Source organism: Salvelinus fontinalis, chromosome 37, assembly GCF_029448725.1.
Source record: "Salvelinus fontinalis isolate EN_2023a chromosome 37, ASM2944872v1, whole genome shotgun sequence".
NCBI classification, from domain to species: domain Eukaryota; kingdom Metazoa; phylum Chordata; class Actinopteri; order Salmoniformes; family Salmonidae; genus Salvelinus; species Salvelinus fontinalis.
In genome coordinates, this window is record NC_074701.1 from 1,476,654 (window position 1) to 1,493,752 (window position 17,099).

At 46.4% G+C, this 17,099-nt stretch overlaps 1 protein-coding gene across 1 annotated transcript in view; it reads left to right on the top strand.

Moving 5' to 3' along the window:
- Positions 1-17,099, top strand: part of LOC129835970 (cadherin-23-like) — a 717,892-nt gene that overhangs the window by 424,286 nt on the left and 276,507 nt on the right. Inside the window, exon 11 of the mRNA XM_055901677.1 lies at positions 2,343-2,531. Within this exon, the coding sequence (XP_055757652.1) occupies positions 2,343-2,531 (189 nt within the window). The remainder of the gene's footprint in view (positions 1-2,342; positions 2,532-17,099) is intronic.

Genomic DNA, 17,099 nt, shown 5'->3' on the forward strand with positions numbered 1-17,099 from the left:
TGGTGTCTTTATTGATTCTGAGTACTGTAGTAATACAACTATTTTCCCAACTTTAGTCCAGCTTAGATAGTGGTAGCGTCCAACTTTTGACCAGGGCCAATAGGGCACTATAAGAAATAGGGTGTCATTTGGGATACAATCCGTTTTGAGTGTGTGGAGCTCAGCATTCAGTCCGCTCCAAGCTCATCACCAAGCTCAGGACCCTGGGGTTGAACACCTCCCTCTGCAATTGGATCCTGGACTTCCTGACGGGCCGCCCCCAGGGATGAGGATAGGCAACAACACATCCGCCAGGCTGACCCTCAACATGGCTACCCCTCAGTAGTGTGTGCTTAGTCCCCTCCTGTACTCCCTGTTCAACCATGACTGCGACGCCGCGCACGACTCCAACACCATCATCAAGTTTGCTGACGACACGACTGTGATAGAACTTGTCTTGACGTGACTATCATTAATGTGATGAATGTTATTTTATCAAATCAATGAACTATGTTTAATTATTACATGATTAAATTAATATGTAACAATTAACTCATAACTTGTGGCACCATTGGATAACGTATTTAACAAGTTACTATAAATGATGGACGAATTAAACTCTTTCAAGATATATTAACATCTATAGATAGTCACTTAAAAATGTATTATTACCTCATCAGTCTCATTCTGAACGTCGTTGACCTCGTCAATCTGCACGAACCCTAGCCTAAGTGATGATTCAGTGATACACAAATTAGCTTAATTATTTATTCACTAACTAACTAAATAATCACACAGAAATACATAAACACGCACACTAGAGATTACTGATTACTAACATAATGCAATGAAACAGTCCCTTGTGAACTAACCCGATATGATGGCTTGTTACACAATGGAAATGGTGTGGGGAAAGATAGAGCGGGAGAGACAAAGTGAGTGGAATTATCGGACATACATTGGGAAAACACGCTCAGCGTAAATATGGATATTTAGCACCCTAACAACCGCTGATACAGATTTAGAAATGCAACATATATTTACGCTTAGATGTCTTTCTGTCGTCTCTCTGTTGAAACCCCTTGTCCGTCTATGTCGAGTAGTTCGAAGGATGTAAGACTCTGGTTTGTCCACCAGAGGTCACAATGTCCTTTGTAGTTGTAGGCTTCTTTTGTTCTGGAGTGGTCATTAGGTTGGAGATGTAAGATGTACCACACGGTGGTGAGAGGGAAATGTTCATCCCCTCTCGTCTTCAGTTGAGTTTCCTAGACTTCCAGTACTTAAACAGCTGCAGACTGTGAACAGTAGTCTTCATCTTTGTCACACCAGCCTTCGCTTTGGCTCCCCCTCCTGTCCAGCTCAGGCGTCCGGCGTCGCCGGCCTTCTAGCTGCTGCCGAACCTGCTGCTGGCAAATGCCCTTCACTCATCAACCCCGAAAGAGAGAAAAAAAGAGAGGGAGAGAGTAATGGGACTATTTTCTCTTAAATCTCATTGTGTGTGTGATGTGTATCTACAGTGAACTCTTCGCGCCCCCACTTAGAGATGCTTTCTATGATTGCTTTGAGTCACTCTGACCCCCCCCACCCCCCTGATCCAATAAAGGTACAGCTGTAAATACCTGGAGGAGATTGGTTACATCCCAAATGGGACCCTATCCCTATAAAGAGTCTTATGGGCCCTGATCAAAAGTAGTACACTATTTATACATTTTTATTTAACCTTTATTTAACTAGGCAAGTCAGTTAATATTCTCCTACATTAATTTCACACGTAAACAAACTTCAAAGTGTTTCCTTTCAAATGGTATCAAGAATATGCATATCCTTGCTTCAGGTCCTGAGCTACAGGCAGTTAGATTTGGGTATGTAATTTTAGGCGAACATTTAAAAAAAAGGGTCCGATCTTTTTAAGAACAAATTCTTATTTATAATGACTGCCTACACCGGCCAAACCCAGACGACGCTGGGCAAATTGTGAACCGCCCTATGGGACTCCCAATCGTGACCGGTTGTGATACAGCATGGAATCAAACCAGAGTGCCTTTGGGACACCTCTAGCACTGAGATACAGTGCCTTAGACCACTGCGCCACTCGGAAGCCCAGTGTAGGGAATAGGGTGCCATTTGGACGCATCCATTGAGTGCTTACTGCTTTCACTCCACCAGAACAATTTCAGCTCCAATATGACACCTCTCTCACTTTCTCATTTGCTTTCTTGTTCACACTGGAAATTAATTGCACTTGCACTTATTCGCCTGTATTCTCTGCCCGTCCTCTTCCCATACTCCCCCTGTGTGTCTCTCTCTCTCTCTCCGCTCTCTCTCTCTCTCTCCCCCGTTTCTCCCCTCCATTCCTCCCTCAGGGCACAGAGTTGAACGATGACCGTACACCGTCAGATGCCTCGGTGACGACCACCTTCACCATCCTGCTGATTGACAAGAATGACAACGCGCCCAAGTTCAACAGCTCCGAGTACCGTGTGCACATCACCGAGCTGGCCCAGGTGGGCTTCGCCCTACCTCTCTTCATACAGGCTGAAGACAAGGATGAGGTGGGTTACCTTCACCATGCATGCCTGTAACAATACACATGGCAACAAATGGTAACAAATGGTGTAATAAACAGTAACGCTTTATTTGACATGGTTGAAAGTTCCTGGGATCAGGACCGAATAGCAGGAAATCCAGAATCCTCCAACCAGGATATCTGGAAAACCTGAGAATTTTGGGAACTTTAATGGAATCTTGCAATCCTAGATGTTGCGTTGGCTCAGTACAGCAGTATGGATTCAGATGTAGTGTATTTTAGCAGTAGGGAGTAGTTGCAGAGGAGACATTGTGCTGTGCTGAGTGACTGTGTCAGCCCAGTGGGAAAGCAGCCCTGTTCAACAGCGTCCTCTTTAGTTTTCCATCATGTGTCCGCCACTTCCCATTAGCTCTATCTAACATCCCACCGCGCTGACACACAGACACACATGCACATGCGCTCATAAACAGACACACAGACAATCTTCTTACACACACACTTGCTCGGTCACTCACAGCAGCCCAAGACTAGGAGCCCCATTTCGACTAGACTACAATTTAATTTGCTTTGGAAGATATGGGATACAGCATCAAATTATACCTAACGAGGAAAATCAATCACCACAGGTTGAGATAAGCCGAAAGCTAGTCAACTCTGATTGATTCCAGCACCACAGCCGCCAGGATGAAATTTGATAGATAACTGCAAGTCAAGTGGAGAGAGAACGAGAAGGAGGAGAAGAGGGAGGTAGAGGGGTTGGGAAAGAGGGAAGAAGGTGTAGAGAAAGTAGCATAACTAATGGAGTACTGGCAGGAAGTTAAGTGAATAGGGCAGTTGTACAGACAGAGGGAAGCTGAGATAGTCAGAGTGAGAGGTGGAGGGAGAGAAGAAGAGAGTGAGAAAGGGGTGAGGATAGAGAGAGAGAGGCTGAAGGAGAGATAGAGAGTACGATAGTGAGAGAGATGCAGAGAGAGACAGAGAGAAAGTGTCTGATGGAGAGATAGTGGCCTATTTAGCAGCAGGTTTGTTTATTCATGCCATGGAGTTTGTTTGCTCTTGTCAGCATGGAGATGGATAGGAGTGCTAGGAGCTCCTCCACCAGGTGGTGATGGGCACACCTGGTAGATGATACGAGGGGTGCTGCTCTGACTGCGCCCTATCCCCTATTCAACCCTCTGCCCCCAGAGGCTGTCAGAGTGTCAGAGCATGTGTGTGTGTGTGTGTGTGTGTGCGCGCATGTGTGTGTGTGTGCGCATGTGTGTGCGTTTGTGTGCGCATGTGCAGAAGTTGGCAGAGGAAATTTACCAAAAATAACACATGTGCATGGCATTTAAAAAGAAAATACAGAATGTTGCCATCCGACCCTCCTCAATTCCTCCCAGGCAAAAGCATGCCTCTATCAATACAAGCAGTGCCCCTGTGAATTCTCCATAATAGATGCCTTTAGGTTTATTTCCATTCTTCTCTCTATGTAAGCTGGGTGGGCTCAAGGAGGACAGCCACATAACTACAGTGGATGGATTTCAACCAGATCTACAGCGGAGAATGAATCAGAATTCAGCCCCAACTGGGCATCCCTATTCAACCCCCAGCTTAACTACACTCCTTACCTGTCCATCACTAGTGATGAGTACCTAATGGCACCATAGTCCCTATATAGTGCATTACTTTTGACCGGGGCCCGTACACACTTTTGACCGGGGCCCGAACAAAAATAAAAATGCAACATGCAACAATTTCAAAGATTTTACTGAGTTACAGTTCATATAAAAGACATCAGTCGGTTGAAATAACTAGGCCCATATCTATGGATTTCACATGACTGGGCAGGGGTGCAGCCATGGGGAGCCAGGCCCAGCCAATCAGAAGGAGTTTTCCCCCACAAAAGACCCCCTCAACCCCCTTCAGACAATCCCACAGGTGAAGAAGCCATTCAAACCCTTTTTGGTTATCAGTACGCACCCTTTTAAGGTTTTGAGACTGACAAAAAAAGCTCACACATGAGTAAGATACAAATGGGAGCATGATGTTCCCTACTGAAATCTCTATTTTATTATAGTTAGGGTTAAGGTTGTTTAGTTCATGTACTGTATATAATAGTGATGGGAAAACGATGCTTTCTGAAGCCTTTGGGGCTTTCACCAAATTGTGTAGAAAATATGTTAATTCCTCCGAACTTGTAACACAGTGCACACTAGTCAGGTTGATGGATTATCTTGGCAAAGCAGGAATGTAAACACATTTTGACCGACCGGCTCAAATCGGTCTTATAAAGCAAAATGTTTGATTTGTTTTTTTTACATTGGATAAAAGTAGAGACTCAGAGCTACAACATGGTATATCAAACACCACATTTTTGAGGAACAATTAGAAAGTAATTCTTTTTGGAAAGTTGATACATTTATATACTCACTTTTGAGAAAAGAGCCTTTGAATTTTTGGTACCTACTGGAGAGCTCTCCCTTATCTACACCCATTCAGCATGGTTCACACCCTCTTAAGCCAGCCCCACCCATCTCTGTAAGGATTCACATGTGAGGTCATGTGCTAAACATAGTAGTACAAATTAAGACTAAAAGTGGTAAAAGTAGTAGCCTACAATAAGGACAAATTCCAGGAAAACAGAAAGTTCCAGATAAAAATATTTTCTAAGTATTAGATGACGCTTACCTAGACACACTTGTCTAAATTGGTGGGTCATGTGAAATAAACGCTGTAACCCCCAGCCACATCCAGTGGTGGAAAAAGTACTAAATTGTCATACTTGAGTAAAAGTAAAGATACCTAAATAGAAAACTACTCAAGTAAATATAAGTCACCCAGTAAAATACTACTTGAGTAAAAGTCTAAAAGTATTTGATTTAAAAATACTTAAGTATCAAAAGTAAATGGAATTGCTAAAATGTACTTAAGTATCAAAAGTAAAAGTATAAATAATTTCAAATACCATATATTAAACCAGGCGGCACAATTACATTTTTTTATGTTTATTGACGGATAGCCAGGGGCACACTCCAACACTCAGACATAACTTACAAACAAAGCATTTGTGTTTAGTGAGTCTGCCAGATCAGATACAGTAGGGATGTTCTCTTGATAAGTGTGGGAATTTGACAATTTTCTTGTCAAAATGTAACGAGTACTTTTGGGTGTCAGGGAAAATGTATGAAGTAAAAAGTACATTATTTTATTTCGGAATGTATTGAAGAAAAATGTAAAGTTGGCAAAAAATATAAATAGTAAAGTAAAGTACAGATACCCCCAAAAATACTTAAGTAGTACTTTCAAGTATTTTTACTGAACCACTTTACACCACTGGCCACATCTTGCTAGTTGGATGGGTCTCTACAGAAGGTGTAAACGGTACAGCCAAATGATTTCTTCCATAGCAGCAATATCAGAAAGTGTCAATATAAATAAAATAATATACAGTATGTACAAAAATAATATCAATAATGATATCCGTGATAGACAAGGTAGTTATATGCATACAATCAGGGGTAAAGTGGTTGAGCAGCAGGGTTAAAAAAAATAGTAGCAGCAACGGCGTATGGCGTGTGTGTTAGGAGAGAGTCATTTAAATAGAGGCTCTGCAGATAGTGCTGATCACTGGTCCGTCCGAACCACATATGAACAAGGGAATCTATATTCGGAGAGCCTGTTTCTGTGCTGCCCTTGACTTTAGTGCAGTGCATGTGATGTCCTCTTCGTTGCAAAACTCCCTGATTTTCTCAAAAACATAAGTTTGTCTAGCTGTGTCCAGTCAAGGTGAAATACATCCACAGGTACACCTGCAATTGACTCAAATGATGTAAATTAGCCTATCAGAAGCTTCTAAAGCCATGACATAATTTTCTGGAATTTTCCAAGCTGTTTAAAGGCACAGTCAACTTAGTGTATGTGTAAACTTCTGACCCACTGAAATTGTGACACAGTGAATAAAAAGTGAAATAATCTGTCTGTAAAGAATTGTTGGAAAAATTACTTGTGTCATGCACAAAGTAGATGTCCTAACCAACTTGCCAAAAACGATAGTTTGTTAACAAGAAATTTGTGGAGTGGATGAAAAACGAGTTTTAATGACTCCAACCTAAGTGTATGTAAACTTACGACTTCAACTATATATATATATATATATATATAGTTATATATATATATATATATAAATATATAGTGGCGTACAGTAGGTCAGCCACCAGGGTGAGACTCGTCGATGCCTGGTGACAGACGGAGTATACATCACGAGGCGGTGGCTCCATCTGCTGGACGTGCCAGGTCTCGACAGGGTCTCCGCCCAAGACTAATTGGGGCTGATTGGGGAGTTGGTGAGTAATCAAGGGCTGATTGCTCACCAGCTGCACAAGCCCATAAAGCTGCCAGAAGGGCAGCACACAGAGATGACTGGGGGAAGTAAGGTGACTTCTGTGTAGTTGGAGACGGTGCCCGAGCTAAGATGAGGGAGTTGAGTTTGTGTGCCCGTCAGGATACAGCAAGACTCGGAGCCCAGGAGACGGTATCCCGTTTTATTATTTAATAAACACCCTTGAAACTGAGCTAATCATACTCTGTCCATGTCTGATCTGTGTAAACATCTTGACCAAATCCCCTGGTCTGCCACATGTGGTGGAGAATGCGGGCAATCTGATAACGTGGTCAGATCAGGGTTGACGTTTACGCAGCATCACCATGGACAAGTTGATAGCTCAGTTCGTACGGGCCCAACAAGCACAACAGGCGGTTCAGGAACGAACGCTGGAGGAACACCGATTACAAAACGTCCGCCTCGTTGAGGAAATCAAGAAGCTGCAAGGAGGAGCGTCTCCTGAATCCCATCCCAATCAGTTTTTACTCAAACTAACGGAAGACGATGATGTCGAAACCTACCTTTGTACGTTTGAACGGACAGCTCTACGGGAAGGATGGTCAAGGCCGAAGTGGGCCAGTCTGCTGGCCCCGTTCCTCTCTGGGAATGACCAAAAGGCGTATTGGGACCTGAACAACGAACAGGCGGCTAATTACGACGGACTCAAATGGGAGATACTCAGCCGCTACAGGTACAGCCTGGCCCATCGGGCTCAACGGTTCTACGACTGGAGGTTCGTAGCCGACGCATCCCCCCGAGCACAGATGAGCGACCTACTGCTCGTCATCAGGGCATGGCTCCAATCCGACGTATCCACCCTCTCCAAAGTTGTCCTGGATCGCTTCTTACGGGCGCTACCCCACGACATGAAGAGGGCGGCGAGTCTATGCGCACCCCAGACTTTGGAGGGCCTCCTGGAAGCAGTGGAGAGGCATCAGAACACTCAGGCTCTGCTGAGTGTGAGCCGGGCAGAGTCGGCGACCCGTTCGAGGGGAAGGAAGGACAGCCCCACCGCTGTGTACCCCGCACCGACAGTCGACAGGGCCAAAAGACTGCAAATCTGTGGAGAGACGGCTTGGGTAGTGCCGCCCTGCCACTGACGACCCCAGGTAGGAGACCAAAGGAAGTGTTTTGAGTGTGGCTCCCGGGGGCATATTGCCTGGAATTGCCCGGCTCGAGAGGAGTCGGGGCCATCAGTAAGCCCCGGAGGCAAGGTGGGTTACGCCGTGAACTATGTCACCTCCTGTGGGGCGCACCCCGAATCAACTGCACCCATGGTCCCGGTGAAGGTTGACAGACATGACACGGAAGCGCTATTGGACTCCGGAAGTATGGTTACTCTCGTAACCATGAACCTGCTGAACCAGGAGACCAAAAAGGGTAGGGAGATGTCAATTTTCTGTGTTCACAGTGACACAAAGCGGTATCCAACCATATGGACCAACATTGTGACACCACAAGGGAGGTACCAGATGACGGTGGGTACAGTGCCAGAGTTGCTGCTACCTCTCCTAGTGGGATGGGATTGTCCGCTGTTCACGGCCTTATGGGGGCACGAGTTGAGGAAGAAGGTACGAGCCGTCCAAAGAAGAGAGCGGGGATGACCAATAGCCTGTGCGGTCCGGAAGCAACCAGTTAACCAGCATGTGTCTACGGCGGCGGAGTTGGAGGGGGCTCCGGATTCCGAACCAGAGCCCAGCCTCCCCCTCCTCGATTTCGAGGGGCCAGTCGAGACCACTCCTGGGGGCCAACTGAGGAGACAATTCGGGACGGCCCAGTGGGAGGATCCGAACTTGAAAGCCGCCGCAGCACAAGTGATAGTGGTGGTTGGATAGCTACTTCCGGGGATGAGTGACTGGCGATATCCCCATTTCCAAATCAAGAATAACCTTTTGTATCAGGTGTCGCGCCAACAGGGGGAACTTCGAGAGGTATTGCTGCCCCGACGGTACGTGGGAACCGTTCTTCAGCTGGCCCATACCCACCTGTTGGGGGCGCACCTGGGAATGGAGAAGACCCGGGAACGGATCGCCACCCGGTTCCACTGGCCCGGGATGAGGAGGGCCGTGGAAGACTACTGCCGCAGCTGCCCAGAATGTCAACTCATGGCCCCGAATGCCAAACTCCCGAAGCCCATTGGTCCCCCTACCGATCATCGGGGTGCCCTTTGAACGCATTGCCATGGACATAGTGGGACCCCTGGTAAAAATAGCACGAGGACACCGGTACATCCTGGTGATGGTAGATTATGCTACACGGTATCCCAAGGCTATTCCCCTACGGGCGGCGGTATCCAAGGGAATCGCTCGGGAACTGTTCCACCTTTTTAGCCGGGTGGGCATCCCAAACGAGATCTTGACAGACCTAGGTACGGAGTTTATGACCCGCCTCATGAAAGAGTTGTGTGCCCTCCTGCAGATCAAGCAGATCCGGACCTTCATTTTTCACCTGCAGACGGATGGACTCGTCGAGGATTTTAATAAAATGCTCAAACAGATGCTGCGGAAGGTCATCGAGCAGGACGGGAAGAACTGGGACCAGCTAATACCCCACCTAATGTTCTCAATCTAAGAAGTACCCCAATCCTCCGCTGGGTTTTCCCCGTTCAAACTCCTCTACGGGAGGAGGCCACGCGGCCTACTGGACCTCGTAAAGGAGGTGTGGGAAGCTCTACCGACCCCATTACGCAGCGTGGTAGAGCATGTGGAGACGATGAGGGAGCGGACGACAGCCATATGGCCCGTCGTGAAGGAACATATGGAGAAGGCCCAACGCGCCCAAGCCCAGGTCTAGAAATTGGGGATTCCAGCCCCGAGAATTCCATGTGGGAGACAGGGTGCTGGTCTTAATCCCCACAGCTGAAAGTAAGTTCCTGGCAACATTGTACGGACCATATGAGGTGGTCGAGAAGCTGGGACCTGTCAATTACCTAAGGTTGGGAAAAGCACCTGACGCGCCTCCAGGCGGTGCTGGACACGCTCAGACAAGCCGGGTTAACCGCGAACCCCAAGAAGTGAAAACTAGGATTTGAGGAGGTGGAGTACCTGGGGTATTTGATCGGACGGGGGAACGTCAAGCCCCAGGAGAGGAAGGTTCACGCGGTACGTGACTGGCCCGTTCCACGCAACAAGACACAGGTCAAGTCCTTCCTGGGAGAATGGCAGAATACTATAGCCGATTTACCCCCAACTTTGGGGCTATAGCTTCCCCCCTCAACGATCTAACCCAGGCCCGCCTCCCGAAAACAGTGAAATGGACGAACGAGACAGAAGCGGCGTTCAGCCATCTGAAGGAAGCGCTGTGCTTCCATCCGATTTTCGTAATGCCTGATTTCCAGGTGCCGATGGTGGTCCAGACAGATGCATGTGATACGGGACTAGGCGCCGTTCTGTCCCAGATACACAATGGCGAGGAGCACCCCATCATGTACATCAGCAGAAAGCTGGTTCCTAGAGAAAAAAAGTACTCCATTGTTGAGAAAGAGTGTATAGCGGTGAAGTGGGCGCTAGACACTCAAGTATTACCTGTTAGGTACCCACTTCACCCTGGTCATGGACCATGCTCCCCTGGTCTGGATGGCCAGGAAAAAGGACACAAACGATCGGGTTACCAGGTGGTTCTTGTCCCTTCAACGCTTCTCTTTTTCTGTTGTGCACAGGTCAGGGGCGAAGCATGGAAACATGGATGCCCTATCGAGAAGGGAGACATACGTCGCACTGATGACAGTCCCCTCCCCGACAGAGCTAAGGGGTGTGTGACGTACAGCAGGTCAGCCACCAGGGGGAGACTCGACGAGGCCTGGTGACATACGGAGTATACATCACAAGGCGATGGCTCCATCTGCTGGACGTGCCAGGTCTCGACGGGCTCTCCGCCCAGGACTAATTAGGGCTGATTGGGGAGTTGGTGAGTAATCAATTGATTGCTCACCAGCTGCACAAGTCCATAAAGCTGCCAGAAGGGCAGCACACAGAGAGGACTGGGGGAAGTAAGGTGACTTCCGTGTAGCTGGAGACGGCGCCCGAGCAAAGACGAGGGAGTTGAGTTTGTGTGCCCATCAGGATACAGCAAGACCCGGAGCCCAGGAGATGGAATCCCAGAGAGGGTCTCATGGGGGAGACCTATCCTTTTCTTTTGATTTATTATTTAATAAACACCCTTGAAACCGAGCTGATCATACTCTGTCCGTGTCTGATCTATGTAAACGTCTTGACCAAATCCCCTGGTCTGCCACGATATAGTATATACACACCCAACCATTCAAAAGTTTGGGGGCACTTAGAAATGTCCACGTTTTTGAAAGAAAATCTCGTTTTTGTCCATTAAAATTGATCAGAAATAAAGTGTAGACATTGGTAATGTTGTAAATCACTATTGTAGCTGGAAATGGCAGATTGTTTATGGAATATCTACATAGGCGTACAGAGGCCCATTACCAGAAACCATCACTCTTGTGTTCTAATGGCATGTTGTGTTAGCTAATCAAAGTTTATCATTTTAAAAGGCTAATTTATCATTAGAAAACCCTTTTGAAGCTATGTTAGCACAGCTACAAACTGTCCTTATTTAGACTGGTTGAGTATCTGGAGAATCAGCATTAGTGCGTTCGATTACAGGCTCAAAATGGCCAGACACAAAGACCTTTCTTCTGAAACTTGTCCATCTATTTTTGTTCTGAGAAATTAAGGCTATTCCATGCAAGAAACTAAAGATATCGTACAACGCTGTGTACTACTCCCAGAACAATGAAACGGCAGTAGAAGAAGTTAGTGAACGCCAGGAAATGTTGTAACTCCACCCTGGACGTAGGTTTTGGCCACTCTACCACTGCTTTCACTTTTTCAGGATCCATTTGGATATATCCATCAGCTATGACATATCCCATAAAGGAGATTGTAGAGCGGTGGAACTCACACTTCTCAGTTTTCACGAACGATTGGTTCTCCAGGAGGCGCTAAGGGACTGGTCTGACATGAAGAATGTGTTCTTGGGCAGACCGGGAAAAAAAACAGGATGTCGTCAAGGTAGATGAACACGAAATGGTTTAGCATTTCTTGGAGCACATTGTTTACCAGAGCCTTGGTGAGTCCAAACAGCAAGACCTGGAAGTCATAATGTCTACTGGCTGTGTTAAAGGCTGTCTTCCACTGATCTCATTCGCGTATCTGAACCAGATGGTAGGCATTCCAAAGGTACAGTTTGTAAAACATGGTGGCCACCTGGAGAGGTTCGAAAGCTGAGGAGAGGAGTGGTACGGGGTAACGATACTTGATCGTTATATCATTCAGACCCCGGTAGTCAATGCACTGACACAGGATCTTGTCCTTCTTCTCCACTTCTCTAACCCTAACCCTTCTCCACGAAGAAAAACCCTGCGCCAGCAGCAGATGAAGACGGATTGATGCCTCCAGTAGCAGATAATCCTCAATGTACTCTTCCATGGCTTTGGTCTCTGGGCCAGATAGAGAATATAGCCAGTGTGGTGTCTGTCTGTGAGGAGATAAATGGCACAATCATAAGGACGGTGTGGGGGAAGAGAAGTAGCCCGTGCCTTACTGAAAACCTCCAGGAGGTCATGGTACTCAGTGGGGACGACAGCGACATCCCTGGCTTTGCTTACATCCTGAGGGGAACGCTTTTAGGCAATGAAAATGACAAAACGGGCTCCAACCCAGCATGAAGCTCGTGGTCCAGTCAATAACAGGATTGTGTTTCTGGAGCCAAGAAAATAAATCCCAAAACCACAGGAACATGGGGGGGAAATCGATGAGGAGGAACTGTAAGATCTCACTGTGGTTTCCTGATACCCATATATGAACGGGCACTGCTATGGGTGACTCTTCCAATAGAGCGGCCGTCCAGTGCCCTTTCATCCATGGGGACAGAGAGAAGTTGTGGGAATACCTCATTTAGAAACCATGATAGCATCCATAAAACTTTCATAAGCCCCAGAGTCAATGAGCACCCAGAGAGACTTAGACTGGTCTGCCCACAGCAGAATCACAAACAAAGGTGGACGGGAGATTGAAGTTAGGGGACTCCCAGTCTGGCTCACCAGAGTACTTGTACCCACAAAAGAAAGGGGTTTCTTAACTTCTCTGGGACAAGCACCCCCAACCCCCCCCCTCCCCCTCACTGATTAGCATCGCGTCACAATTAAATAGTAGCATCTAAATATCATTAAATCACAAGTCCAAGACACCAAATGAAAGATACAGATCTTGTGAATAAAGCCACCATTTCAGATTTTTTAAATGTTTTACAGGGAAGACAAAATATGTAAATCTATTAGCGAACCACGTTAGCAAAAGACACCATTTTTCTTTGTCCAACATTTTTTCTCTCCACCAGTAGCTATCACCAATTCGGCCAAATAAACATATTGATAGCCACTAACCAAGAAAAAACCTCATCAGATGACAGTCTGATAACATATTTATTGTATAGGATAGGTTTTGTTAGAAAAATTTGCATATTTCAGGTAGAAATTATAGTTTACAATTGCACCCACCATCACAACTTGACTAGAACAAATACAGAGAGCAACGTGTATTACCTAATTACTAATCATAAAACATTTCTTAAAAATACACAGCTCACAGCAATGGAAAGACACAGATCTTGTGAATTCAGACAATATTTCAGATGTTCTAAGTGTTTTACAGCGAAAACGCAATAAATCGTTATATTAGCATACCACATATGCAAACGTTACCCGAGCATTGATTCAAGCCAAAGAGAGCGATATCGTTATCATCGCCAAAATATATTAATTTTTTCACTAACCTTCTCAGAATTCTTCCGATGACACTCCTGTAACATCATATTACAACATACATATAGAGTTTGTTCGAAAATGTGCATATTTAGCCACAAAAAAACGTGGTTATACAATGAGAATAGTAGCCAACCTGGGCTGAAAATATCGGGCGCCATTTTGGAAAGTGATCTAGCGTAATGAATAACTAATCATAAACTTGACTAAAAAAATATAAGTTGGACAGCTATCGAAAGACAAATTAGTTCTTAATGCAATCGCTGAATTACATTTCTAAAATTATCCTTACTGTAGAATACAGGGTTCGCCAATCGAAGCTACACAAAACAAAATGGCGGCTTATGCGTTTGACATTTTTCAACAGAATAACGATTTATCATCAAAAATAGTTCTTACTATGAGCTGATCTTCAATCAGAATCTTGGGCAATGTATCCTTTCTCCGGTCTAATCGTCTTTTGGTCGAAAGATGTCCTCTTGTCCTGTCGAAATGGCCACTAACGTTCGGCATGTACTGGAAACGTGACCAGCTCTTCAAAGTACGTCACAAAGAAATGCCTCAAAATCGCACTAAACGGATATAAATTGCTATAAAACGGTTTAAATTAACTACCTTATGATGTCTTTAACACCTATAACGAATAAAAACATGACCGGCGATATATAAGTGGCTAAACCAAAGCTTGGAATGAGGCCAGTCCGACGACCACTCTGCGTCGAAAAGGACGTTCTTTCCGCTCCAGGGTCTATTTATAGAACCCGGATTGCGCAATGCACTCCATTCAAAATCTCCCCGCTTACTGACATCTAGAGGAAGGCGTAGGCAGTGTTTGTAGCATCATAGCATTCACAGGGACTTATGAACTGACCTGGGAGCAGGGGCCAAGATTTATGAAATCTCACTCCCTGGCAGGAAAAGTGCTGTAGAATGAGTTCTGTTTCACTCAGAGACATAATTCCAACGGTTATAGAAACTAGAGAGTGTTTTCTATCCAATAATAACAATAATATGCATATTGTACGAGCAAGAATTGAGTACTAGGCAGTTTAATTTGGAGACCAATTTTCCCTAAGTCGAAACAGCACCCCCTATATCCCTATATTCCCTAACTGGGAAAGTGGGTATATAATATCCCGCCCCTCCACAGTACAGACAACAGTGAGAATTTAGCCTGCGTGAGCGTTACCCAACCGATAACCTAGCTCTTCCCAGCTGCATGGGCTCAGGAGTATCCAACTTACCCGTCGCCGATGATTCACTGGGAACCTCGGGTGTTTTCGGCTCTCCTCGGGAAATGCAAACATCTGGGATTTACGGATTCCTTCGGATGGGCGCCAACATCAGCAGATGAATGAGTGTTCCCGAGACACGACCACCTCTCACACCTGCGTTCTCGTAGGTGCCCATCAATCCTAATTGCCAGGGCGATGAGGGAATCAATGTCCCGTGGTATTTCCCGAGCTGCGAGCTCATCCTTTATCCCCTCTGACAGTCCGTGGAGAAAGGTGTCAAACAGAGCCTCCGGATTCCAGGAACTCTCGATGGCCAATGTGCAAAAATCTACTGCTTAGTCATGTCCCACTACAGGAGTTCTGATGTACCTGCAGTAGTTTGAGCCACCTCCCTCCCGTGCAACGGAGAATCGAAAACCTTCCTCACTTCTGCCATGAATTCCTCCAGGCTATGGCACACAGCAGATTGCTGCTCTCACACAGCCGTTGCCCAGGAGAGCGCTCTTCCGGACATTATCGTGATTAAATACGCTATCTTCGATCAGTCTGATGAGAATGAAGAGGGCTGGAGTTCAAAAATGAGGGAGCACTGGGAAAGGAATACCCGGAAGTATCAGGATCGCCTGCATAACACTCCGGAGGAGGTAAGCGTAGATCTCGAGGAACCGGGGTAGGTTGAACAAATCCACTAGTAGTAGAAAGGTTAATGGGTGGTTGGGAGGTCTCAGAGGTGGAGGGCTGCCTATGAGCTAACTCACTGATTTGCTCCATTATAGCCTTGAACACTTTGTTGTGGCGTTCCATCAGGGAACAAAGCCCTGCCAAAAGGACCAGCAGTTGCTCCGCAATGGTGGCTCCCTGCAGGGAGACAGCGTGACGGAGCTGGTTCTAGTCTGCTGGGTCTGTCATGGCCAGTTCGTACTATACGGGCAGAAGGTGAGACCCAAATGCAGACACAGGTGGCAGATGGTTGAGCTCCGATATTTATTGCACCAAAAGGGGTAGGCAATAGACAGGTCGGGGACAGGCGAGAGTTCATAAACCAGTTCAGAGTCCAAACAGTACAAGGCAATAGGCAGGCTCGAGGTCGGGACAGGCAGGGGTTCAGTGAACAGGTTCCAGTCCAAACAGTACAAGGGGATAGGCAGGCTCGAGGTCAGAACAGGCAGAGTGGTCAGGCAGGCGGATTCAGCATCAGGACAGACAAGGGTCAAAACCAGGAGGGCTAGGAAAAAACAGAGACTGGAAAAAATAGGAGCTAGGAGAAACGCAGGTTGACTTGGAAAAAACAAGACGAACTGGCACAGAGAGACACAGGGATAAATACACCGGGGACTAATGGGGAAAACAGGAGACACCTGGAGGTGGGTGGAGACAATCATAAAGACAGGTGAAACAGATCAGGGCGTGACAAAACTGGCTCTAACCAGAATAGAAAGTGGAGTGGGAGGCCCCGGTGCACAACTGAGCAAGTACATTAGAGTGTCTAGTTTGAAAAACAGATGCCTCACATGTACTCAACTGGCAGCTTCATTAAATAGTACCCGCAAAACACCAGTCTCAACGTCAACAGTGAAGAGGCAACTACGGGATGCTGGCCTTTAGGCAGAGTTGCAAAGAAAAAGCCATATCTCAGACTGGCCAATAAAAAGAAAAGATTAAGATGTGCAAAAGAGCATAGACACTGGACAGAGGAGCTATGCCTATGTAGATATTCCACACCAAAAAATCTGCCGTTTCCAGCAACAATAGTCATTTACAACATTAATAATCACGTCACCCCGCTCCTCCGCTCTCTCCACTGGCTTCCAGTTGAAGCTCGCATCCGCTACAAGACCATGGTGCTTGCCTACGGAGCTGTGAGGGGAACGGCACCTCCGTACCTTCCGGCTCTGATCAGGCCCTACACCCAAATAAGGGCACTGCGTTCATCCACCTCTGGCCTGCTCGCCTCCCTACCTCTGAGGAAGTACAGTTCCCGCTCAGCCCAGTCAAAACTGTTCGCTGCTCTGGCACCCCAATGGTGGAACAAACTCCCTCACGACGCCAGGTCAGCGGAGTCAATCACCACCTTCCGGAGACACCTGAAACCCCACCTCTTTAAGGAATACCTAGGATAGGATAAAGTAATCCTTCTAACCCCCCCCCCCCCCCTAAAAGATTTAGATGCACTATTGTAAAGTGGTTGTTCCACTGGATATCATAAGGTGAATGCACCAA